Raw genomic sequence first — 25891 nt, forward strand, 5'->3', positions numbered from 1 at the left:
TGTGGGTGGTTGCTGCCATCCTGCCTGAACAGCAGCTACATTTTCCTAGCTGATGGTACAAAAGAGATCAGTTACTGATCAAGGCTAGGGTCTAGATAAGCACAAGCACTTGAGCAATTTTATTTTCCTTCCATAGCAGCCACCTCTCACACCTAAAGGATGACTTTTCAGATGGTTCAGATGATTTTGAGGGTGGTGGTGTTATAAGGGGGAAGTCGCCTTGCGTGGGCCGAAAACCACTCATGTCTAAGAAGAGCTATAAAACTTTCTGCTATCAGTCAGGATCAAAAGAACTGATCAATTTAATCCAGTGGTCTTTATACTAGTCCCACAAATGGCAGTCCCCCACCCCACCCATTGCTACATGGCAAACTGGCTGTAATGCTCTCCTCCATTTCAAAAATATTTTGAGATCTAGAGGTATAATAATAATAATTTATTTGTTCCCCGCCACTCTGGGTGGCTTCCAACAAAATATTAAAATATAATAGTCCGTCAAACATTAAAAGCTTCCCTAAACAGGGCTGCCTTCAGATGCCTTCTAAAAGTCTGGTGGTAGTTCTTCTCTTTGACATCTGGTGGGAGGGTGTTCCACAGGACAGGTGCCACTACCGAGAAGGCCCTCTGCCTGGTAACCTGTAGCTTTGCTTCTTGCAGTGAGGGAACCGCCAGAAGGCCCTCAGCGCTGGACCTCAGTGTCTGGGCAGAACGATGGGGATGGAGATGCTCCTTCAGGTATACTGGTTTGGGTGTTTTTTAAGTATAAAATTGCATTAGTCCCATTCTTCATAATGGCGCTGCTTCCATATTCTTCAGCACTAGCACATTTTGCCAAGAAAACCTACTGCATTGCTGTTACGGACTTAAGTGTGGTGCAATGTGTAAAGGCTAGCTTGTATCTACATCAAAAATATTTCTGAAATGTTTCTTGGAGCAATCTCTTCTTCCAGCAGTATTTAGTAAGAGAACCGTCTCCGGAGCAATGAAGACTAGGTTTGAAGGCCTACACAAATTAGGCCAAGAAAAAGCTACGCCAGAGTCTAAACAAGCTTTTAAAAGGAACCTGAAGGTGTGGGAGGCAGACATAGTGAAGGTTTAAGTGGTAATGCAGGATACATTTTAAGGTTTGACTAAAGACCCATTCCATGGTATATGAAGAAAGATATACCTTTAATTAAAAGTGTTAACATTTAAAAAACCAGCAACTTCATGTATTGAATCAGAAATACATTTTGGCACCTGTTTTTGTACATGTTCACCTGGACAGATTCTGATATTTTCAGAAGTATTACTTCTCAAAAAACCCAACAAAGACCATGATGTGATACAGAGTAAGTGATAAAACTTTGCATGCACTTTCTATTAGGATTCCATCAAATAAAAAAAAAAGTACGGATTTTATATTTTGAATGTAGGATCCTCTTGTAATTAGAAAATGTACCCATTTTAATTACTGCCAAATATACCAGACATATAGATGAGAGGGAACTGTAAGTTGAAGTATATGATTCAAAGAACATTTTGCTCAATGGACTCTACATCTGAATAGGATACAAGTTTCTGTAGATCTTTATCGAATAGGCAGATTTTATCTGAATTTGTTTAACACTTTAAATGTCCTTTTTGATCCTAAAATGTACAGTGGTGCCTCGCAAGACGAAAAGAATCCGTTCCGCGAGTCTCTTCGTCTTGCGGTTTTTTTGTCTTGCGAAGCAAGCCCATTAGCGGATTAGCGCTATTAGCGGCTTAGCGGATCAGCTGATAAGTGGCTTAGCGGATCAGCTGATAAGCGGCTTAGCGGATCAGGTGTTAAGCGGCTTAGCGGATCAGCTGATAAGCGGCTTAGCGGATCAGCTGTTAAGCGGCTTAGCGCCTTAGGATCAGCTGATAAGCGGCTTAGCGGCTTGGGAAAAAGGGGGGGGAGAGGGGTAAAAACCCGCAGGAACTCGCAAGACATTTTCGTCTTGCAAAGCAAGCCCATAGGAAATTTGTTTTGCGAAGCACCTCCAAAACGGAAAACCCTTTCGTCTAGCGAGTTTTCCGTCTTGCGAGGCATTCGTCTTGCGGGGCACCACTGTACTTGGTTTCTGGATGGTTTTTTAAATGAAAAGTAATACTGTTTCCATCCTTATGGTGTTATTTTAGGTTGTGTGAATGAGCATCTTGATACTTTGAAAAGTGCACCTGTGTAGCTGCCTGATTTACCTTTCTATTTCATTATAGTATTGTTATTAATCGCTGCTTTCTCCCTACCCCATAGCAATCAGGTATAAACTTAGCAGCCAAGCAAAGCTAATATTATCCAGGTTTCTGTTATATGAATGAGTGTTCCTCCTCCATGTCATTTCCCTTTCTGTTCTATAAAGTTGGGTTAGATCTAAAGAAACTTCCTCTGATCCACCTTCCTGCAGAGGCTGATTCGCCACATTGTTTGCTGCACAGAAAAAGCACTGGTAAAAAAATTATAATTTCTCAAGGGGCTACACTGGCACTTGCGTGTGAAACCTTGCATGCAAGCATTTTAGCTCCTATTTCTTTTGTGTTTACACAAACTATAGCAAGGGCAATTCTCATAAAACTGAATTCTGTCAGTGTAGACCAGGGGTCCGCAACCTTTTTCAGCCATGGGCTGCTCCACCGTCCCTCAGACCATGTGGTAGGCTAGACTATATTTTGAATTTTTTTAAAAAATGAATGAATTCCTATGCCCCACAAATAACCCAGAGATGAATTTTAAATAAAAGGACACATTCTACTCATGTAAAAACACGCTGATTCCCAAACCGTCTGTGGGCTGGATTGAGAAGGTGATTGGGCCGGATCCGGCCCCCGGGCCTTCGGTTGCCTACCCCTGATGTAGACTAGCTAACAAAGATAAAAATAATGACATTGTTTACCCTTAGTAAGCATCTTTCAAAAGAATAAAACTGCTGGCTCACTTGCTAGCGAAAGCTTTTCTCTCTTAGGAACAGCACAGATCCTGTTTTGTTTTGAACAGGTATGGTACATCTAACCTTAAGAGTGCCAAACCATAACTTTGGATTTTGAATGCTGATTAACAATTGCTATTTTTATAATAAGCAGTAAATCCTTAAGGCGCAACCACATCTGTGAAACTAGAATGGCATGACAATAGGACAATAAATACCTTCATGGAACAGATCTTAGGAAAGGGGAAGGTATCTTCAAAACTTAAAAGTGTAAGCAAGGACACATTCTTCCTTAACTCCATGAGAGAACATCCTCTCAGAAAACTCTAATTAATGCAATGCATCTGAGCAGATGTGTTTTGATACAGTTCATGGATCAAAAACAATCTTTTATCAAGGTAGTATCCTTCTCATTTACTACATAGGTGATCATGAAAGGTATAGTCAAAAAAGTGTCTTGAGTAAATAAAAACTTAGCTCATTTTGATACATATTTATCTGCTAGATGGGCCAATACTAAACAGTGCTCTTCCTTAGGCCAGCTTAAACAGCCAGACCCAATTTGCTCTTCCCCAAGGATATTACGCTCACTAACCCAAGTTTCCATTTAAGATGTGAAACACTGGCACAAACTGTCCCAGTTATAGAGATAAGACCTCTGGGTCAGTAGTTATTTGGATCTGCTTTAGGATTAAAAACTTTAATCCAAACTATAGGGATTATGGACGAACAAAGGACACAAAATTTTAATCCCAAGCAAGAAATATTTTTAAAAGCAAGGCACATAACTTCATTGTGATTAGAAGTTTTGCAACACACAGATTGACACTGCCAACTCATTGAGCCTGTTTTGAAAAACTTTGTAGTTCAAGCAACAGCACAGATCAGCTGGCATTCATCCAGGAAAAACATCCTTTAGAACTGCAGCAACCTATAAATTTAACAAACCTGGAGTAAGTAGCAGCTACTTAAAAGTGCTCAAGCAGATCCCCATAATTGTCTTAAGGTTGACCTCAAGGTTAGGAATGTAATAGTGCCACTGTATTCTGCTCTGGTCAGACCTCACCTGGAGTACTGTGTCCAGTTCTGGGCACCACAGTTCAAGAAGGACACTGACAAACTGGAACGTGTCCAGAGGAGGGCAACCAAAATGGTCAAAGGCCTGGAAACGATGCCCTATGAGGAACGGCTAAGGGAGCTGGGCATGTTTAGCCTGGAGAAGAGGAGGTTAAGGGGTGATATGATAGCCATGTTCAAATATATAAAAGGATGTCACATAGAGGAGGGAGAAAGGTTGTTTTCTGCTGCTCCAGAGAAGCGGACACGGAGCAATGGATCCAAACTACAAGAAAGAAGATTCCACCTAAACATTAGGAAGAACTTCCTGACAGTAAGAGCTGTTCGACAGTGGAATTTGCTGCCAAGGAGTGTTGTGGAGTCTCCTACTTTGGAGGTCTTTAAGCAGAGGCTTGGCAACCATATGTCAGGAGTGCTCTGATGGTGTTTCCTGCTTGGCAGGGGGTTGGACTCGATGGCCCTTGTGGTGTATTCCAACTCTATGATTCTATGAATGTATGCAGCCACATTCCTATTTTCTATTCTATGTGATTGTCCAATGCTAATGGCTTAGTAAGCATCCTTGAAAACCATTTCCCCCCCACATACTTCTGTGTGCCAGCATTACTTGAATCTGCTGTCCACTCCTGCAGCTCTACCAGCAGGCATCCCCAACCTTTGGCCCTCCAGAAGTTTTGGCCTACAACTCCCATGATCCCTAGCTAACAGGACCAGTGGTCAGGGGTGATGGGAATTGTAGTCCAAAACATCTGAATGGCCAAAGGTTGGGGATGCCTGCTCTACAGAGTGCTACAGTGAGGGTAATAAAATGAAAATAGTAGGTGGGGGAATCACTCAGGAGGGCTGCTCCCACCTTTAAATGCAACCATTCAAATCAGGTACAGGGCACATAATGAGAACTTCAGAATAATTATTTACCATCCTTATTCACCCACATTGGTTCCAGTGCATACATCAAGTGTCTCTGGAAGTCAAAATTGAAGGCTTGGAAACGAATCTCATTCCCTCACACAATTAAAGATGAAATAGCTTAGGTTTGATGCATTCATTTCCCTGTGCAGATAACCTTTTCAGCGTTAGTAAAAATCCAGGTATATCCAAGTAGTTTCGGGCATCTTTGTCAGCCTGAAAGACATCTGAGGCAACTCAGCATAAAATGGGTTTGGGGGTTTTATTTTGCTTTTTTTGTCTTTGTACAAAAAAAAAAGTCATTACGAAAAACTACACGCCCAACTTTGTGCTGTTTGAATGAGGCAATGGGATTTCTTCATAGGCTATTTTCATGAAAGGATATTTCATTGGCAGAAACCAATATTCCAAGTTATAGAAGAGGTAAAACTGATGGTCCACAGCCACTTTATCAAATATCCTCAAGAGGTTTAGAAAGAACTCTTTGACGGAATGATAAGGTTTGAAAGGAGAATAGAAGTCTCTAATGGCCAGAGCTAGCGTTTTGTTTCCGTGTGGTCCAAATATAGCTGTTTCATTCCCAAAGCAGACGGGCTCTCCACTGAAGAGAGTAATAGTGGTGTAATTTGTTTGTATCTTCTTAAAAATGGCCCCCAGCTCAGCCAGCTTTTGGTATGTCCTCTGTACAAACTTGGAGCATTCGTAAGGCTCAAACCACACTCTGGCCTGCTCCTCCGGGCTCTCTTTGACCATCCACGTCTCGTAGTAAATGCCAGTTTCGTTGTCGTATTTCACCCATTTTGCCATTTGATTAAACATAGCTCCTGTGCAAGAAGAAGAAAACACAATATCACAGTACGGGAAGGAGATAGGAGAATCATATCTGCACAGCTGAATACTATCTGTGCTTTCAAATAACCTGCTTAATTCTGCAGCCTTTCCACCTTTTTCTTCCCAGCAGCTCAGCGTAGCGTACCTAGTTCCCTCCTCATTTAATCCCCACAACAATCCTGTGAGGTATAGGTTAAGCTGAGAGACACCCAAGGGCTCTCAGTTGGCTTTTTGGCAGAGCATGGGCTTGAACCCGTGTCTCCCAGGGTTCGACGCACTAACCACTACACCCCACTGGCTCTCAGTGTTCCCTGACAGGCTGGGCTGATGCTCCTATGCAAGCATAGCAGTCACTTTTTGAAATTTATTTCAGAAGGAACACCAGAATGCTTGGTGTAAGCACATGATGACACAGAATCTGTGTCCACGAAGTGTTCAAATCTGAAGACCTCTGGAGATCTTCCCAGTTCCACAGAAAACAGAGGAATGGCTCTAACTATCAGGAGTTCGGCCTACACTTGAGTAGGACCCTAGCAGAGACACATGCCCGACTGGCATGTTCTCTCCCTCCTGGTTGATCGTTCGGGAGCTTCAAAACTGTCTTCAGCCTGAACATCACAGCGACTGATGCCAACAGACATCGGCACACTTAGGGTTCCACAGAGTTTGCGCATCTTGCGTAACAGACCTCAGCAACTCAGCATTTTGGCTAATCTACTTTATTTACATATAAACACACATGGAGCACTGCAACATGGCTTCCTCTCTAGCATCAGACAGCAAAGAGAAAAAGAACAAAGGACAGTAGTCCCACTTCACAGAACACAGTAACACAAACATCCTGTCTCCGTCACTTCCCACCCTGTGGAGTCAAAACATACACCTTCATGTGATAGACAACAATCCCATGACTGCAATCATGGAGCAGGAATTCTAACACTAACCACATCTACTCAAATGAAAGTCTGATTAATTTCAGCAAGGATTGTTCCCAGAAAAGTCGGATGAGGATTGCAGGCAATTTGCAAAGATATATGGATATACAGTAACACCCTCAGATTGCTTACTGGCCTGAACCAAGCCCAAAATAATAATTATGCACCAACAACTTCTGAATCCCCATCACGTCAACAAGCCCCATGACAATGTTTGCATGTTTACCTGAGATTGTGGTCACCAGAACCAAGGTCCCGTTCTCCTTCCAATGGGCATCATCTATCCCTTCATAAAAGCAGGCGGCCCCCTGATTGCACCAAAAAGGGGCAAACAAATTGGGCCGGAGATGAGGAAAGGTGCAGTTCCCCAGCTGGAAGAGCTCATACCACTCCATTGTGTAGTTCTTCCCCGATAAGGAGCTCTTGAAACCGACAGCGTCGTGCATGATCTTCTAAAATAAAGGAACAACCAACACAAGTGAAGGCATGCCTTCGTTCATCATTCCACATTTCTCTCTATAAGGACTCTAACTCAGGGGTGGGGATTCAGTGTGGTCGGACCAGAACTCTCATCAGCACCACCCAGCAATGGTCAGGGACAATGGAAGCTGCAGTCCAGAAACATCTGAAAAGCCACAGGTTTCCCCTTACTGCTCCAAGGCAGTGTTAGAAATTAGCCAGGCACATTTTGCGGCTGGCGCAGGTCCAATTGCGACCACATGGAGCTCTCTGGATGCCGGGTTGGCAACTGAAATCTCTCTTTTTCCCTATAATTTTAATTAAATTATCTGTTTTACGTTTTAGAATATTCATTTAAACAACCTTAAAATATCAATGATTTCCCTTCCTCTCTTTCCATGGTTCATTTTGCATAACACAAATCCCTGCATATTTTATATAAACTAAACCATTCAGTATTCCATCAATACATCCATCAAAACTTATTTACACTGTTCATCTTAATGCTGCCCACGTTTTCAAATATATAGTTTTCGTCCATATATTCAATAAACATTTTTCAAATCAGATGGCAAATCAGATCAGGTTAAGTTGCCATTCTTCTTTAGTTGGGACTTTACTCGTTTTCCATTTTGGGGCAAAATACAGGCCGCAGTAGTGGCATACATAAATAATCTTTTTTGACACCTGGGAATTTCTCCCAACAAAAAGGACTCTGGTTTTTTTGGGAAAGTACTTTTAAACCTTTTTTTCCAATTCATTATGAATTATTTCCCAACACTCTTTTACCCTTTTATGGACTTTTACAGGTCCATCACATATGATAGATATGTGGTGGCAATTCACATCTCCATCTGGCTGACCCCTCCAGCTTTCTTAAGCAGGTACACAGAAGAGCTTATTCACTGCATTTATATCCCTGCTTTTTTCTCTCCAAGGAGTACATGGTTCACCCCCCACCTCGGTTTATCCCTACCATGACCCTGTGAGGGAGGTTAAGAGGCTGTGATGGACTCCAAGGTCAGCTTCATGACTGAGCAGGGATTTGAACCCTGATCTCCCAGGTCCTAGTTTAACTCTCTAACCACTGCACCACCCTGGCTTCCTAGAGTACTACTGCTATATAAATTAAATAGGTGAATAAATATGGGGAAAGAAGTATTTTCCTGGATGCTTGCAATTTATTTTGGATTGTTTTATTGGATGCTTTAATGTGATGTAAATCGCCTTGCGATTTTTAAAAAATTAAATTATAAAGCGGTACAGAAATGAAATGAATAATAAGAATAATAAATTGCAGTGTAAAAAAAAAATCATTGCTGAGAAATTCCATCGTGGTGATCATAACCTAGGTTTCAGGTGCCATCAGGTGATTAGCTTACATATCTTGAGTTTCTAACACTGCTTTATAATCCTATGAACACTTACATGGGAGTAAGTCCCACTAAATACAATTGAGACCTGAGTCTAAGTAAACACACAGAGGATTGAACAGTAAGAGCAGGGGTCAGCAAACTTTTTCAGCAGGGGGCCGGTCCACTGTCTGTCAGACCTTGTGGGGGGCTGGACTATATTGGGGGATGGGGATGAACAAATTCCTGTGCCCCACAAATACCCAGAGATGCATTTTAAATAAAAGGACACATTCTACTCATGTAAAAACATGCTGATTCCCGGACCGTCCATGGGCCGGATTTAGGAGGCAATTGGGCCAGATTCGGCCCCCAGGCCTTAGTTTGCCTATACATCGATAAGAGCCTGACCCACTGCATGCATATAAAGGAAAAGGACCCCTGACCATTAGGTCCAGTTGGGGGTTGCGGCGCTCATCTCGCTTAATGGCCAAGGGAGCCAGTGTACAGCTTCTGGGTCATGTGGCCAGCATGACTAGGCCGCTTCTGGCAAACCAGAGCAGCGCACCGAAACGCCGTTTACTTGGCAGGAGCAGGGACCGAGCAACAGGAGCTCACCTTGTCATGGGGATTTGAACCGCCGACCTTCTGATCGGCAAGTCCTAGGCTCTGTGGTTTAACCCACAGTGCCACCCATAAAAGGTAAAGGGTAAAGGGACCCCTGACCATTAGGTCCAGTCGTGAGCGACTCTGGGGTTGCGGCGCTCATCTCGCTTTATTGGCCGAGGGAGCCGGCATACAGCTTCCTGGTCATGTGGCCAGCATGACTAAGCCGCTTCTGGCGAACCAGAGCAGCACATGAAAACGCCATTTACCTTCCTGCCAGAGCAGTACCTATTTATCTACTTGCACTTTGATGTGCTTTCGAACTGCTAGGTTGGCAGGAGCAGGGACTGAGCAACGGGAGCTCACCCTGTTGCGGGGATTCGAACCGCCGACCTTCTGATCGGCAAGCCCTAGGTTCTGTGGTTTAACCCACAGCGCCACCCGCGTCCCTCAGTGCCACCCATAAATCATGCTTAATTTTCAATTAAGTTTGCTCCTAGGTAAGTGTTCACAGAACTGCCACAATCTAGAAATTGCAGACCAACTATGAGAATCAGTGAGCCATACCTTGCACAGCTCGTAAGGCTAATTGGCCAATTATGCTGTCGCATTGTGGTTTTTTGTAACATGCCTTGGATGGCAGGAAAGGCAACACTACAAATGCTATAAAATAACAAAGCAATCTGGGGAAATGGCGCAGTTCCAGGAAGTGGACGTCCCGTGATTTCTCTGCACGAACAGAGAAACTTTTACACATTTAATATCTGGAAGGAGGGAGTGAATCACTGTAACATGCCAGTGACTGGCACTAGCTAGGAATAGTAATAAAACAAAAAATAAAAACCGCCCTGAAAGTGCCATTTAAAGATTGCTTCTTTCAAAGCTGTTACTTAAAAATTCTCAAAACATTTTCTAACACTCTCCTGTTGCCAGAAAAGTGGTAAACAATGTTTTCTGAATATATTTACAAGGTCTATATTTAATCAAATTAACAATGTCAGTTCTGTATGGCACTTTTTGAAATCTAGGTTAATTGGGATGCAAAAGGCTGACAAAACAGAGGAGGAGGAAACACATGTCACTTTACCATATGACCAAGGAGAGCTCCATATTTGAATTCCCAGACAGGCGCCTGTAACCGAAATACTTCCAGGACATCGTCATCTCTCATCACCGGAATGGGAGAGCCAGTTGGGCAGAAAGTGTAACGAGCCTGGCAGTAGGCATCTGTTTTAGGGCGGTAATCAAAACGCCTGCATTAAAATAAATAAATGTGTTGTTTTTTTAAAAAAATTGATTTTAACCCAAAAGTTCAGATTAGAAGAAAGAAACGGCCATAAACTGGAAGTCATCTCTTGCTTGGACATCCTCTTGAATTTTCTCTCTCGCAGAGCTACATCCCATAATTATACTTAATCTCCCCATTTTGAGACTGCTCAGCCCCTGGCAAGTCACCACTGCATGCCCATGAGTCATCTGTGTTGAAAAAGCGTCCCATCTGGACCCCTGCATTGCTCGCACCTGGCTGTTAACCATAAGGCTGGTGGTTCGAGACCACCCAGGGATCATGCATTGCAGCGGATTGGACTAGATTACCCCGGATCCCTTCCAGCTCTACAATTCTATGATCCCACTCTGGACATCTGAAGCTCCACTGACACAACAAGGCTTCTTCTTTTCCTCCCCCTGGCACCCCCCTTCCCCAAATATGCTCAGAGGGTCCCCCAGATTTGGGGGGTGGGGGCAGGGGAGAGGAGGGGAAAGTTCTCCTGCGCAAGCACAAACCTGAACGACAGGATTGCATGCGACCCCTTTGTTCCACTTTAGGCACAGCCCGGATGTTTGCAAATCCTAATTTTTGGAGGGGGAGCCCAAACCTCTCTTGCCCTCCCCTGGAAGTGAGCCATCACCGCACCTGCTATAGTAGGCGGCCGCGGGAGTGGGGACCCTGCCCGACGACCCTCTCCCCTCCCCATACGCCGTCCTCTCACCTGTAAGGCACAGGCCACCCCTGCTGCCCCGGGGAGCCGCACGTCGAGCTGCAGGGCGTCTCCAACTGCAGGAGCAAAAGCAGTAGCAGCCACAGACGCGCCGGCTCCCCGCCCGCAGCCATGATGCGGCTCCCCTGCAAGCAGAGAGCAAGCGGCGCAGGGCAGGCCAGCTCCGCTTCCGCGTTTCTCTCGCCCGCCCAGCAGTCAGCTGAGCAAAGTTCAGCCCGTCACATGCCGAGGGGTCGGGCACATGCTCAGTGCGGAAACCTCCCAGGCGCTTTGGGCAAGAGCTGCTGTTGTCGTTTCCCTCCCCTCTCTAGCTCTGGTTTCTGTCCCGCGATCGCGATGGGGGAATCAGATCTCCCGGCTCTCTCAGCCCCACCGGGTCGTTTTTTGTTTGCGCATGGAGAAGGAAGCCTTTATAGGGAGGGTCGCCTGTCACGGGTTATTCAGCTGAGATCCCTGCATTGCAGGGGGTTGGACTAGATGACCCCTGGCTCCCTTCAAGCTCTACAGTCCTATGATTCCATATCTCTGCTGTAGGGTTTTTTGGGGGTTTTTTAGGTGCAGTGGCCGGAGAGCGAGTGGTTCGCCTTGCACAAAGCGTCGGATCCGGGGTTGCAGTATAGGCTTTTAAAATCCCCAGGCTTTTAGCTCGTTTCAAATATGTCTCAGCGACCCTTAGGCCAGACAATTTCAGAGAGGTGTTGCAATCTTACAAAGGGAAAAAGTAAACATCATATTGGAGACGCAGCAAAAGCTGTTTCACACGTGAAAACCTTTTTTTTTTTCTTTTTTGGACGTGCACGCCGGATCAAACCGCATGTAGTGCGATTATCCTCTTATGTGCTGCAAAATCAGCGCGCGTTGCGCTCAGAAAGGAAAGGGGAGCAGACGTGTTTGCATCCCAGGCGCGACGCCGTTTCCTGGAGGACGCGAAGTCTTTCCTGTTCTCCCGTCTCCAAGGGTCACAGAAAGCGCCGCCCCGACGGCTCTTCTTCCGGACCAGCAGGGGTGGGTGGGATCCGGCACCAGATCCTTCCTTCCTGCGGCCTCTTCCTCCGTGGTCGCGGGGGACCCGCGGGCTAGGATGGGGAAGCGGGTGGCCGTGGTCTTGGCTGGCTGCGGCGTCTTCGACGGCAGCGAGATCCACGAGGCGTCCGCCGTCCTGGTGCACCTGAGCCGGGCTGGAGCGGAGGTGAGGCTGGCGACCCCCTAAAAGTGCAAAAGGGGGATATTCCTTGCAGGGTGTGTGTGGACCAGATGACCCCTGGGGTCCCTTCCGACTCTACAATAATAGGATTGTTCCTCCCCTCGTGTCCTGCCGTGCAAAATCCTCCTAACCCACAGCTTAAACTTAGTGCGCGCAAGCAAGCAAGCAAACTGCTTGCAAGGGTCTCTTGCGATTTCCTCAGGATAGAATCATAGAATTGTAGAGCTGGTAGTGTTATAGGACCTCTAAGGTCTCAAATATAGGATAAATGTGGATACGGTAATTGCACAAGGTAAATGCACATGTTGTTGTTGTTTAGTCGTTTAGTCATATCCGACTCTTTGTGACCCCCTGGACCAGAGCACGCCAGGCACTCCTGTCTTCCACTCATGCTGGTCAAACTCATGCTGGTAGCTTCGAGAACACTGTCCAACCATCTCATCCTCTGTCGTCCCCTTCTCCTTGTGCCCTCCATCTTTCCAACATCAGGGTCTTTTCCAGGGAGTCTTCTCTTCTCATGAGGTGGCCAAAGTATTGGAGCCTCAGCTTCAGGATCTGTCCTTCCAGTGAGCACTCAGGGCTGATTTCCTTCAGAATGGATGCGTTTGATCTTCTTGCAGTCCATGGGCTTCTCAAGAATCTCCTCCAGCACCAGAATTCAAAAGCATCAATTCTTCGGCGATCAGCCTTCTTTATGGTCCAGCTTTCACTTCCATACACCACTGCTGGGAAAACCATAGCTTTAACTATATGAGGGGCATCATGATGGTCTTATGATCCAATGCTAATGTTTTGTGTAAACTGTGTCTGGAACTATGTAAAACTTGCTAAATCCTCAGGAATATCACACCTTGGCCTGCCTGAGCCACAGTAACCCAACCTCAGGTGTGATGTAATTTCTGACTGTAGAGGGGATGCTTGCCAAAATGAAAACCCTTAAAAGAGATGATGGCAGCCCTGTTCAGGGAAGTTTTTAATGTTTGATGTTTTATCTTTTTTTAATATTCTGTTGGGAGCCGCCCAGAGTGTCTGAGGAAATCCAGCCAGATGGGTGGGGTATAAATAATATTAATATTATTATATTGTGTTTCTTCTTGGTTCTGGGTCTCTCTGGCCTCCTTGCTAGGAAGGGGGGGGGAATTTGGTTGTTACAGAAAAATAAAGATCTGCTTTGCTTTCCCTGCTTCCTGCCCCTATCCATTCATCTCTGACCGATCATGGACTTAAAGGTAAGGTAAAGGGACCCCTGACCGTCAGGTCCAGTCGTGACTGACTCTGGGGTTGCGGTGCTCATCTCGCTTTATTGGCCAAGGGAGCCGGCATACAGCTTCCGGGTCATGTGGCCAGCATGACTAAGCCGCTTCTGGCGAACCAGAGCAACGCACGGAAACGCCATTTACCTTCCCTCCGGAGTGGTACCTATTTATCTACTTGCACTTTGACATGCTTTCAAATTGCTAGGTTGGCAGGAGCAGGGACCGAGCAAGGGGAGCTCACCCCATTGCGGGGATTCGAACCGCCGACCTTCTGATTGGCAAATTCTAGGCTTTGTGGTTTAACCCACAGCGCCACCCGCGTCCCTTGGTCATGGACTTAGGGGACCCCTATTTTTCTGTATCAGAAGGAAACCCCCTTGGCCATCTAGTCCAACCGCTATGATGCAGGAATCCTGCCTACGGCTGTAATACAATTTCACTGTGTTGTCATGGGGGTTAAGTTTGAGGTCTCGGGCTATTGTGAAAGGTTTGTGTGGCTTTTGCTACATAGTGGCTAGCATTTGTCTCCTCCACGTCACTCTATCCTAGCCCTCTTTAATGCCAATCTTTCATAGTAAGAAGAAGAACCAGGGCATGCCATGCTTTAGAAAGGAAGTGGTGGAATAATTGCACTGCATTTATAACTGCACACAGGCACACACAGGGAGAGGGAAGAAGACCTGCAGATGCTCTCATTCAGTGATAGTTTTTCTAGAAAAAGAGGTGCGAGAACTCGCCATGAATGCCTCCCTTGTTCTCTTATAATGGCAATGGAACCCACCTGAGAGGTGCTGGAACTGAGCTCCAGTGAGTTATAGCAGAAAAAAAGGCCTTTCTCCCACCCACAAAACGTTTTTCCATGGAAAATGTCTCTTGCCTGTTTCCTGTTCCTTTCTGCGAGATCAAGCTGTCTTTGGCAATCTCGGTGCCTTCAATGTTCTGCTTGCTGGCTTGTAAACAAGCCTCTGTGTTCAGCAGAGTTTAGGATTCTGCAAAGGAGTGCATAGGATTGCAGTCTTGAAAACGAAACGTGGCTCCAGTTCTGAGCTCACTAGGTTGTATGTCTCATTGAACTCAATGGGACTTGTGTCTGAGTAAATAGGTTCAGCGCCATACTGAATGCCATTAAATTGAAAATACACTGCAAGTTATTTTACTAAACATTGACAAAATATGGTCTGTGACTGTATCACTGGAAAGCACATTTGGCAAACGTTTGGTACCGTTTATTTTACAACTTTAAATGAAAACACTATACAGTGGTACCTCAGATTAAGTACTTAATTCGTTCTGGAGGTCTCTTCTTAACCTGAAACTGTTCTTAACCTGAAGCACCACTTTAGCTAATGGGGCCTCCCACTGCCGCCACGCCGCCGGAGCACGAGTTCTGTTCTCATCCTGAAGCAAAGTTCTTAACCCGAGGTACTATTTCTGGGTTAGGGGAGTCTGTAACCTGAAGTGTATGTAACCTGAAGCGTATGTAACCCGAGGTACCACTGTATTCTTATTTGAACTGGGGTAGATAATGCCACAAAAATGTAGTTGATTTTGTCACAAGATCTGATTTTTTTCAAATCAACATAGCACAAAAACCTGACCTGATGGAGAGAAACGGATGCCATTTCCTGATTCAGCTGTGCAAAAATACTCTAAATCACTTGTAGAAATCTAGGCAACATTTAGCCCTGCTTTAAAGATCTTTTTACCTAATCTTGCTACCTTAAATACCAATTGATGCTGAAATCCCTATGCTTTGTCGTTTTGGAATTTCAGAAACCTCTTGAAATGTTGGTACTTGCAAAATTATCTTGCTTAAAATTGGCAAAAAAGACCCCATGGTTAATCTTGACTCTTGCAACTAGCAAAAGTGCTACTTTGTAACACATATGTATTTGTGTTCCCTTTTCTTTTTCAGGTAAAGATATTTGCACCAAATATTGAGCAGATGCACGTTGTTGATCATTTGAAGGGTAGTCCAAGTGAAGAAAAGAGAAATGTTTTAGTTGAAAGTGCTAGACTTGCAAGAGGGGACATCCAGGATTTGGCTGAGTTGAAAGTCGGTGAATTTGATGCAATTATTTTTCCAGGTGAGCATTTTTAAAAAATAAACTAATCAAACCTGCAATCCTATATGCCTCGGAGTAAGCTCTATTAAATTCCACAGGATTTGCATTTGAAAGGACATGTTTAGGATTGTGCTACAAATGAATTAGTTTAACACTTATTTGTGAACCGTAAAAATCATTTGCACCAGTTCATTTTTTTAAAAATGATGTTTATTAAGACAAAAGAATTTTTTTAAAAAAAATACACAGAGAAAAAAACACAATTACAAAAAAGAAAAAAGAATAAAAACATAAAAAGTGAAAAAAAACCCACCATTTTTTTTCAAATTCTCCAAATTTCATTACCTTCTTTCTCTGACCTCCTCCCCCTCCCATCTCTTGTATCTTGATTAGTAATTGTCCCAGCAAATCCTTTCCATAGTTCATAATATTTTATCATTATGTTATCTTACTCTATTCTCATTTTATCTTATAAAAATAACCTTAAAATTTAAAACTTAAATCTTTTTTATCAATTTCTCAAAACCAACCCTTTTACCAGATTCTTTAAATATTTTAGCCAGAGCCAAATAATTTCATTTCAGCATTTTCCCAACATTCATAAAACTTTTCTAATAAAAAGGAAAAGACCCGTTTCGTGCGGAGCTTGTCCCTCCAGTTCAGAGGGAGTCCGCCATCACCGGAGGCGCCACCCCGGAAGTCCCATTTGCACCAGTTCAGTGTGCTCAGCACTGTGAGCTGGGACTCTATAACTAGATTCTAATACTGCACCTCACTGCAACAATACTCCCTCCCGCAAAGCATAGTGCATTTTATTTACCATATTTTTTGCTCTATAAGACTCACTTTTTCCCTCCTAAAAAGTAAGGGGAAATGTGTGTGCATCTTATGGAGCGAATGCAGGCTGCGCAGCTATCCCAGAAGCCAGAACAGCAAGAGGGATTGCTGCTTTCACTGCACAGCAATCCCTCTTGCTGTTCTGGCTTCTGAGATTCAGAATATTCTTTTTTCTTGTTTTCCTCCTCCAAAAACTAGGTGCGTCTTGTGGTCTGGTGCGTCTTATGGAGCGAAAAATACGGTATTTAGTTTATTAAATTTTTATACGCAAATACACAACAAAAACCAACCAGTAATCCCCATTTCTACGTTCCACATTTATTTATTTTATAAATAAATAAATAAATTTAAAAAATGAAAGTGGTTTGCACAATTCTAATGCACACGATAAAGGCCACATAAAACATTTTTTGTTTTGGTTTTTCAAATTTTTTTTTATTGCTTTTCCAAATTTATAAGAAAAAGAAAAGACATTACAAAACACAGCAAAAGAAAACACATTACAATACAAAAGAAAAACATAAAAAGAATTATTTCTTCCAAAACCCAAATTGCCTTACATTGTTAATTGGCTTCCTCAAGTCCCCCCTAACTGAATTTCATTGTACCACCTTGTAACAGTTCTCCAAAATCATATTTCTATTGAATCATATTTCTATTGACTCCTTCCATTTACTATCCTCCTCTTTTATTAGTATTCTAGTCCTTAATGTTTTACAGCACATTCTTATTCTACTAAGCCTATTTATTACTTTTAAGTGACTTCTAATTATCTTATATTACAATATTTCGCTAGATATTCCTTAAATTTCTTCCAGTCTTCTTGTGTCTCCTCCTCTTTCTGGCCCCGGATTCTTCCAGTCAGGTCAGCCAGCTGCAAAAACTCCAACATCTTCATCTGCCATTCATCTATTGTTGGTCTTTCTTGCGATTTCCAATTTTTGGCCAATAAAAGTCTTGCCGCTGTAGTGGCATACAAAAACAGTCTAACATCTTTTTTGGCAGTTCTAGTCTATTACAGTGGTGCCCTGCAAAACGAATGCCTCGCAAGACTGAAAACCCGCTAGACGAAAGGGTTTTCCATTTTGGAGGTGCTTCGCAAAACGAAGTTCCTATAGGCTTGCTTTGCAAGAACAAAATGTCTTGCGGGTTCCTGCAGGGTTTTTTCCTCCCCCCCCCTTTTTCCCAAGCCGCTAAGCCGCTTATCAGCTGATCCTAAGCCGCTTAACAGCTGATCCGCTAAGCTGCTTATCAGCTGATCCGCTAATAGCGCTAAGCCGCTAATGCGCTTGCTTCGCAAGACAAAAAAACCGCAAGACGAAGAGACTCGCGGAACGGATTCTTTTCGTCTTGCGAGGCACCACTGTATTCCAAAGAGAAAGGCTTCTGGTTTCTTAATAAATGTGTTTTTCGACATTTTTTTCAATTTATTATAAATTTCCCCCCAGAGGTCTTTCACCTTAGGACACGTCCACCACATATGGTAAAAGGTACCTTCTTTTTCTTTGCATTTACAACATTGGTTATCATTTGTATGACACATAAAACATTTTTTGAAAACAGATCACAAACTATTACAAAGCGGGGAAAATCAGAAAAATGTTCACCATAGAAGATGCCTTCTCAATCTCTACTGGAAGAGCGCTCCACAGGGCCGAACCAATTTTGTGCCAATATCAAATAAGCGTTGTCTCATTGGGTGACAAAACAGCGGTGCTCCTATGTTGGAAGAGGCAATAATGGGAAGTTTCTTCTCGACATAAACGAGTAAGCTCTTATCTTTCCCCCCTCCCTTCAAGGGGGCTTTGGCGTCGCGAAGAACTTGTGTTCCTGGGCGGTGGAAGGAAAGAACTGCACTGTCAACAACCTGGTGAAGTCCACCCTCGAGGCGTTCCATAGCGCAAAGAAACCCATTGGCTTGTGCTGTATCTCCCCTGTGCTGGCAGCGAAAGTCTTCCCAGGCTGTGAAGTCACCGTCGGCCACAACAGAAATGTAGACGGGAGGTAAGGAATTTTGTTTGGAGCATCATCTGCTTCTGCGTGCATGCTGATTCTCTGCCGATCACAAGATCCACCTGTTACACTGATGTACAGCTTTCTCCAATCTATCATTTTTCTCTGTTGGTTGTTGCTGATTACACTCATTGGTCACTTTGTACAAAAGAAAAAAGACGCAGAGCAACTTACCGTATTTTTTGCACCATAACACTCACTTTTTTCCTCCTAGAAAGTAAGGGGAAATATCTGTGCGTGTTATGGAGCGAATGCCTGCGGGTGGCAGGGGGATCTGCTGCAGTCGTGAGCAGAGGATCCATGGTTCCCTTTCCTTCCCTCCTCTGTGGTTACAAAGCATGGATCCACATGGATCCTCAGGATTTTTGCATTGGGCTACTCCAAACTCACTGTCAGATCACATGTCTGTGGCCACAGCATGAACCACAAAAATCATATATCCACTATTTCGTTTAGAATATTTTTTTCTTGTTTTCCTCCTCTAAAAACTATATGCGTGTTATGGTCTGGTGCGTGTTATAGAGTGAAAAATACAGTAAGCGCTTTTATATGTCCTGTTTTAAAAGCGGGGGGGGGGGGGTGGTAGTACAGTGGTATGTCGAGAACCAGCTCGACATCAGTAAGAAATCAGTCTCACACCAAGATGACTTGAAGAAAAAGCTTTGGCTTTAGCCATGCAATGTTTATTGTGCGCAGTGAAAATAATACATCCTCTCTCCTCCAGCACAGCGCTTGTTCTGCCTGGTACTCAAAAGTAACAAATCAAAGGAATGCAACCTTGCTTTTGCCCACAGACAAAGAGAATGTTATGCTACGTGAGCCAATCATTAGTCTAGCATGAGGTGTTCACATGCTCATCATGCTCTTAACAATATCTCCTGCTGTAAAATCACTCTGCAATAATAAGAACTCTGCTCATGCTCTTATGTACAAGCAATCATTTTCCCACAGTGGTACCTTGGGTTAAGAACTTAATTCGTTCCAGAGGGCCGTTCTTAACCTGAAACTGTTCTTAACCTGAGGTACCACTTTAGCTAATGGGGCCTCCCACTGCTGCCGCGCCACCATGGTGCGATTTCTGTTCTAATCCTGAGGTAAAGTTCTTAACCCGAGGTACTATTTCTGGGTTAGCGGAGTCTGTAACCTGAAGCGTCTGTAATCCGAGGTACCACTGTACAATACAAAAAAATGCTCTTCCTGTAAAATATTAATAAGGACGAGTCCCATCTACCCAATGTCACACTATATCACATCACAATATACCGACATATTACAATGTCTGAAATAAGGATGGAGTTGGTTTTCAACTTCGTGATATATCACCATCTAAACATCATGATATACTGATGTATGACAATGTCCAAAATAAGGATGGAACTATGTAGAGGCATTGGCTGGCTTCACGGTTTTTACCACATGGTGATTTTTGCATAGCACACACACACACACATCATGATTCGCAATATATTGCCAGGTCAAAAACTATGAAGCCACTATCACGATACAGTGGTACATTGGGTTACATATGCTTCAGGTTACATTACGCTTCAGGTTACAGACTCCACTAACCCAGAAATAGTGCTTCAGGTTAAGAACTTTGCTTCAGGATGAGAACAGAAATTGTGCTCCGGCGGCGGCAGCAGGAGGCCCCATTAGCTAAAGTGGTGTTTCAGTTAAGAACAGTTTTAGGTTAAGAGCGGACCTCCAGAACAAATTAAGTACTTAACCCGAGCTACCACTGTATAGACTTCAAACTGGTTTGGAGCGATATATTGATATATCGCCAGCCCTACTCTGCAGCTTACTTGGGTGAGGTCCATGCAGAAAGGGCCTCTGATGAAGACCACAGGACTGGTTCATACAGGGAGGGCCAGTCCTTGATGTATTGTGGTCCTGAGCCTTCTAGGGCATTACAGGTCAAATCCAGCACTTCGGCGGTGAGGGAAAGGCAATTCTTGTTTAACTTCCTTTCCTTGCAGGTTTCCTGATGCTGAAACAGCTGCGGCTATCGAAGAACTTGGCTGCAAGCACATCTGCAAAGACGTGAGCGAGGCCCATGTGGATTCCGCAAACAAAATAGTCACCACTTGCGCGTTCATGTGCAAAGCCCCTTTGCATCAGATTTTTGATGGGGTTGGAACCATGGTTACCGAAGTCTTGAAACTGGCATGAAGGGGGAAAGCCAGCCTTGGCGGCAGCTGGTAAATGCGTTAACAAATGACGCTTTGCTTAAATACGGTAGAATTAATAAAAATAATTAAGCCACCGAGATCAAGAGTCTTTATCCAGTCGTTGGTATTTTGAACGTAGTCTTCCTTCTGTCCTTCCTTTTGAGATAAGCAAATTGTTCACTCTTATTTTAAGCCCAAGGCCAGTTTTACTAGAAAGAATGACAAAGGAAGGATCAAGGATCCACCATGTTTTTTTAAGTGCACTTCCAGCCAGTCCTCTTGCCACAGACAAGTCTCCCTGTACCTGTCTGCTCTTGCAACAAGAAGGGCTAACAAGAACTTCTTGGGATGGGTGGGTTTGGCCCTTGTACTGCTAGTTGCCGACCTAGCAGTACTCTGGGAGCTACTTATTATGACAGCAAGTGGTAGGTGAATGTCCTCCGAGGAAGAACTTGGTTTTGCTCAGGGCATGCAAACAATACCTATTTTAGCGGCATCAATTGCACCAGCTTTTATAGGGTGAAATCCAAGCTTGCTCTTCTGTCTTGAGTTCCAGCTGAAGGTTCCTGCCGGGGGAAGGCATTTTTTGCTAACTTCTCCCTCCAGCTCCTATTCCGCCTCTCTACTGTTGCACAGGGTCACCTAAACCCTCCGGAACAGCCATTTGTCTGCCTTCTCCTTTCCACTCCACCTTGCCTGGCACAAGTGGATGCAGCAGTTGCCCCCCTGCTGCCCAACCAGGGTTGGGATTGTCCTGCCAGTGCTATGGTAAAATAGATGCTGGACCACAAGCCAGAAGAAGTGATTGGTAAGCCCCGTCAATTTAATTTAAATTTAAATAGGCATTTAAATAGGAATGCCAGAGTCTTTTAAGTAGTTAGGTGCATTGACAAGAGCAGGGATGCCCGCAGTTGGGCTCAAGCCAAATGTTGGTCCCTAAAGCAATTGTCTCGTGACTGCTCTCTCAGATGGGGTCCCCCCCCAGATTCTGCAAAGCAAAGAGAAAGAGAAACTGAGGCTTCGCACGACACAAAGATCTAACTTTCTACTGACAGCTGCACGTTGGGTGACAGCGTATTTTTGGGAATTCCAGGCTGAGCTGGCCCTTGAGGTTTGGTTCAAGAATATCTGGAACGTGGCTATTTCAGAGCAACTAACTGGGCTTAGAAGGGTCGCGAAAGGTGTTATAAAGAGTGGTATCCCTTCTTTTCATATGTAAGGGAAGTAGACAGCAAATTCCCCCCACTAATTTCACAAACGTATATGTGGAGAGCCTATATTGACCATTAAAGCCCTAAGACTATGTAAAATGGTGCTAAAATCTTAATGCTATGTTTATTATGTTTGTGTGTGCAGACTATTAAATTTGATTTAATAAAAAGTTTAAACAGAAATTTGAGGGGAAAGCTGCATGCGCTCAATAACAGGGGAGCGTTAAGGATGCCAAAGAAGGCCTGCGCAACTAGCTAACTTGCATCATGCTGGCTCCATCCCATTCAAAGCAGAGCTGCTTGCTTGCATCTGTTAAATCTGCAGGTCAATCATCTTAAATTTATGCAGACCACCTATGCATGCCTGTTTGCTCAGAAGTGTACTGTGAGTTCTAGTGAATTCAGTAAGGCTTCCTCTCAGGTATAGGGAGTGCTTCCTTCCCGCCCCAGAAAATGAGGTGCCGGTATTCACCATAAAATCGGGATGTGGGTGGCGCTGTGGTCTAAACCACAGAGCCTAGTGCTTGCCAATCAGAAGGTTGGCGGTTTGAATCCCTGTGACGGGGTGAGCTCCCATTGCTCTGTCCCAGCTCCTGCCAACCTAGCAGTTCGAAAGCACGTCAAAGTGCAAGAAGATAAATAGGTACCACTCCAACGGGAAGGTAAACGGCATTTCCGTGCGGCTTAGTCATGCTGGCCACATGACCCGGAAGCTGTACGCTGGCTCCCTCGGCCAATAAAGCGAGATGAGCGCTGCAACCCCAGAGTCGTCCGCGACTGGACCTAATGGTCAGGGGTCCCTTTACCTTTATTCACCATGAAGTTGTTAAAAAGTGTGGCACATACTGTAACAACAGCAAAAAGAGGTGCTGGTACTGGGTACCCTTGAGTACCCCCTAAAAAAAAGAACTGGGGGAGGAATAGAGTTGCTGCTCAATCCCATGCATTCTCACAGGAGTAATGACACTCATTAAGTCTATTTAGTTTCTTTTCTTTAAAAAATAATTTTTATTAATTTTTCCATTTAACAATCCAATCATATCACATTAATTACTCCGAATTATACCAATACATATTGTAAAAATCCAAATATTTTGCCGAATTTTAAATTTTTGTTGGGGGTACCCATGCTTCGAGTTCAGAAAGGGTCCAATCATCTCATATTTCTGATGCTTTAATATTTCACAAGTCCCATCTTCCACTCTTCTTATTGTTATCCTTTTTCTTCTTAATAACCTCTGAGTTGTTTCCACAAGCGAGATGAAGCAAGCAATATTATGTTTCTGTGTGGGCTTACACGTTGATCCAAAAGTCTTATTCGCGCGGCAGGTGCCATTTCGACAGTTCCAAGTCTATTTAGTTTCACCCATAGTGTTTTAGCAAATGCAGATGTGGAGACTGTAATCTCAACTAGAAGGGAAAGGGCTGCTTTCTCTTCCTCTCTCATGTGGTTTTCCTGATAATTTGTCCCTGGCTGACTCTGATTCTTTCCACACAATTTGTTGTTGTTGTTTAGTTGTTTAGTCATGTCCGACTCTTCGTGACCCCATGGACCAGAGCACGCCAGGCACTCCTGTCTTCCACTGCCTCCTGCAGTTTGGTCAAACTCATGCTGGTAGCTTCGAGAACACTGTCCAGCCATCTCGTCCTCTGCCGTCCCCTTCTCCTTGTGCCCTCCATCTTTCCCAACATCAGGGTCTTTTCCAGGGAGTCTTCTCTTCTCATGAGGTGGCCAAAGTACTGGAGCCTCAGCTTCAGGATCTGTCCTTCCAGTGAGCACTCAGGGCTGATTTCCTTCAGAATGGATGCATTTGATCTTCTTGCAGTCCATGGGACTCTCAAGAGTCTCCTCCAGCACCATAATTCAAAAGCTTCATAATTCAACACATATCTCAAACTGGCAGCTATGCTAAGTGTTTTGGTAATACTTATATTTATGGATAAGAATCCATACAAGACAGAAAACCCACTGGCAGATTACAACCCAATTACTGCCATTTAAGCAATACTGATAAAAAGGCAGCAAACTGCCAAAATGGAATTGGCGTCAGTTAATAAAAAATACGCAAATTATTTTGATTCAGTCAAGACATTAATTGGCCAAAGCACAGATGATTACACAGCTGCAAATTCTTTAATACTTTGACAAGCCTGCTTTAAAGTTCCTGAGGCTCTCAATTGTTTTGCAGCCAGGGTTATGGTTCTGCCAAAGCAATTCGTTCCTAAATCCCATTCATTTTGGTTGGCGAGTGAAAAGTGCATGCCTAAGTATCCCATTCCTCATGGTATTAGCCCTCAAATACTTCTTACAAATGGCAGGATTTCCTGAAACGCACACTTGCCATTGTGCACACGGTATGGAATCGGCTTAGCAGGTCAGCCTGTTCCCCTTGCTTTGCTTTCGGAGAGTATTATATGATGCCGTTTGTATGTTTCCATAAAGGAATCCTGAAAGCAGCAATTTTGAAAAGGTACATCTGAAAAGTGCTGGCCAATTTTGTATTGTTCAGCAAAGCATAGCTCAAATGTGTGACCTAGCTGTAGAACATTTCCCATCGTTTTTGTTGCTGCTGCGATAGTCAATTTAAATTTAAAACGCTAGCTTGAACTCAGAACACAAAGGCAACCGTGGAGAAGAGGGTGGCGAAAACAGGTGAGATGATGTTCCAAAGGAGCTGACTGCCTTCTTTACACACCAGGGGTGGGAAATCTGTGGCCCTCAAGCTTTTGCTGGAGCATAACTCCCACTAACCCTAAATTTGGGCCATTCAGACGGGCTGGTGTGAATTGTAGTACCAAAACATGCTTGGGGAAGGCTGACCTAGACAGCCACAGGTAATCCATCCCTGCTGTACATCATTATGATGTACTCAAGAAAGATATTTTTATTTGCTCGTAATTAAAATACTCACTCAACCCTCCTGCTAGAGATAGTTAGCTTTGGCTAGATTATGCCTGGTATTATGATCAAGAATATATATATATATATATTAAATCCTATCCTGCACCATTGCTCCTAATGTCTGGGAGTCGTAGATGGCAGCTGTATTCCAACAACATCTGGAGTTGCCCACCCCTGCCATAACACTAGGTTTCCCCATGTGAGGTGTGGGGAGGAATTTTAATCGGGGAAATGGGATTACTTTCCCTTCCCATAGCACCAAGATTCTCATCTGGTTCCCTTTCTTCCATCTCCAGCCCAGCTTCTATTTAAGCCAGTGAGACATCCTGACTGCACACCTCCTATGTCAAAGATTCACATTAGGGACGTCCAATTTGCTGCTGCTACCACATCAAGGTGGCGAATCTGTTTTTTCGAATTTCTGGCACTGCCGTCTATTACCACCAGAGTGCACTCTAATGCTAGACAGCAAACTTAGCTCCCTCCCGTTTGAGGTCACAACGCTATAAAATGTAGATATATTATATACTGCAACATTATACACTATACATATTGTACATATCTGTTTGTCTGTCTGCCTAGGTTACATGTGGCCAGAGGAAGGGCTTCTTTTCCTTGAACTTCCCCTGACAAATTGCTTCTGGGGTGGGGGGAGCTTTCAAAAGCGCTTTGTGTTGTGGCCCAAGGCTCAGCTATTAAGAAAGAAAGACAGACAGACAGAAAGAAAGAGAGAGAGAGAGAGAGAGAGAGAGAGAGAGAGAAAGCCATCCCTTTTGATGCTAGACTTTGTCTCACCTGCCTTTTTCCTTCCATTTGCTGTGTTTTAACAGAAATCTACAATGTTCCCCATCCAGAGAATGGTCTATGCCCCTGAGAAGAGCCCTGTTAAATCCCATCTGGAACAGAATCCTGTTCTCACAGTGACCAGCTAGATGCCTATAGGAAACCCTATATGAAACCAGCAGGTTCTTGCACCTTTGCTAGCGCTATGTACAAACATTTGAAATGCACAATATTGTTGCATCCTGCCCTATCCCCACCCCACTTGTGCGGCAACTGAAATGTCTAGGGGTGCTTCCAGGTGAGGGCTTAATACTGCAAACTGGCCATTCAGAAATTGCAAATGGGACAG

At 44.0% G+C, this 25891-nt stretch overlaps 3 protein-coding genes across 3 annotated transcripts in view; 1 reads left to right on the forward strand and 2 right to left on the reverse strand.

The window, feature by feature from the left end:
* Nucleotides 1-1885: 1885 nt before the first annotated feature.
* The window catches only part of LOC309530184 (tigger transposable element-derived protein 1-like), a 196790-nt gene continuing 172784 nt past the window's right edge, over nt 1886-25891 (reverse strand). Inside the window, exon 2 of the mRNA XM_082218904.1 lies at nt 1886-2079. The gene's annotated coding sequence lies outside the window, so the exon portion shown is untranslated. The remainder of the gene's footprint in view (nt 2080-25891) is intronic.
* Nucleotides 4838-11292, reverse strand: CLN5 (CLN5 intracellular trafficking protein). The gene is made up of 4 exons (XM_082218825.1): nt 11091-11292; nt 10187-10352; nt 6909-7134; nt 4838-5740 (listed from the first exon to the last, which is right to left on the reverse strand). The coding sequence occupies exons 1-4, from the start codon at nt 11210-11212 to the stop codon at nt 5229-5231; spliced, it is 1026 nt and encodes a 341-aa protein (XP_082074951.1). The 5' UTR covers nt 11213-11292; the 3' UTR covers nt 4838-5228.
* On the forward strand, nt 12092-20742 carry LOC309530171 (glutamine amidotransferase-like class 1 domain-containing protein 3, mitochondrial). Its single transcript, XM_082218879.1, has 4 exons — nt 12092-12288; nt 15475-15646; nt 18262-18466; nt 20455-20742. Exons 1-4 carry the CDS (start codon nt 12181-12183, stop codon nt 20645-20647), a joined length of 678 nt encoding a protein of 225 aa, XP_082075005.1. The 5' UTR covers nt 12092-12180; the 3' UTR covers nt 20648-20742.

This window comes from Podarcis vaucheri (assembly GCF_965113315.1).
Source record: "Podarcis vaucheri genome assembly, chromosome: 4".
NCBI classification, from domain to species: domain Eukaryota; kingdom Metazoa; phylum Chordata; class Lepidosauria; order Squamata; family Lacertidae; genus Podarcis; species Podarcis vaucheri.

What these genes read in the sequence shown, in the direction of transcription:
- CLN5 (XM_082218825.1), bottom strand. Translation starts at nt 11,212, where the DNA reads ATGGCTGCGGGCGGGGAGCCGGCGCGTCTGTGGCTGCTACTGCTTTTG. An exon ending in GGGTGGCCTGTGCCTTACAG is followed by an intron (nt 10,353 to 11,090) that starts GTGAGAGGACGG and finishes ATTTTAATGCAG; the next exon opens with GCGTTTTGATTACCGCCCTA. An exon ending in TCTGGTGACCACAATCTCAG is followed by an intron (nt 5,741 to 6,908) that starts GTAAACATGCAA and finishes CTTCTTGCACAG; the next exon opens with GAGCTATGTTTAATCAAATG.
- LOC309530171 (XM_082218879.1), top strand. Translation starts at nt 12,181, where the DNA reads ATGGGGAAGCGGGTGGCCGTGGTCTTGGCTGGCTGCGGCGTCTTCGAC. An exon ending in TGATGCAATTATTTTTCCAG is followed by an intron (nt 15,647 to 18,261) that starts GTGAGCATTTTT and finishes CCTCCCTTCAAG; the next exon opens with GGGGCTTTGGCGTCGCGAAG. An exon ending in AACAGAAATGTAGACGGGAG is followed by an intron (nt 18,467 to 20,454) that starts GTAAGGAATTTT and finishes CTTTCCTTGCAG; the next exon opens with GTTTCCTGATGCTGAAACAG.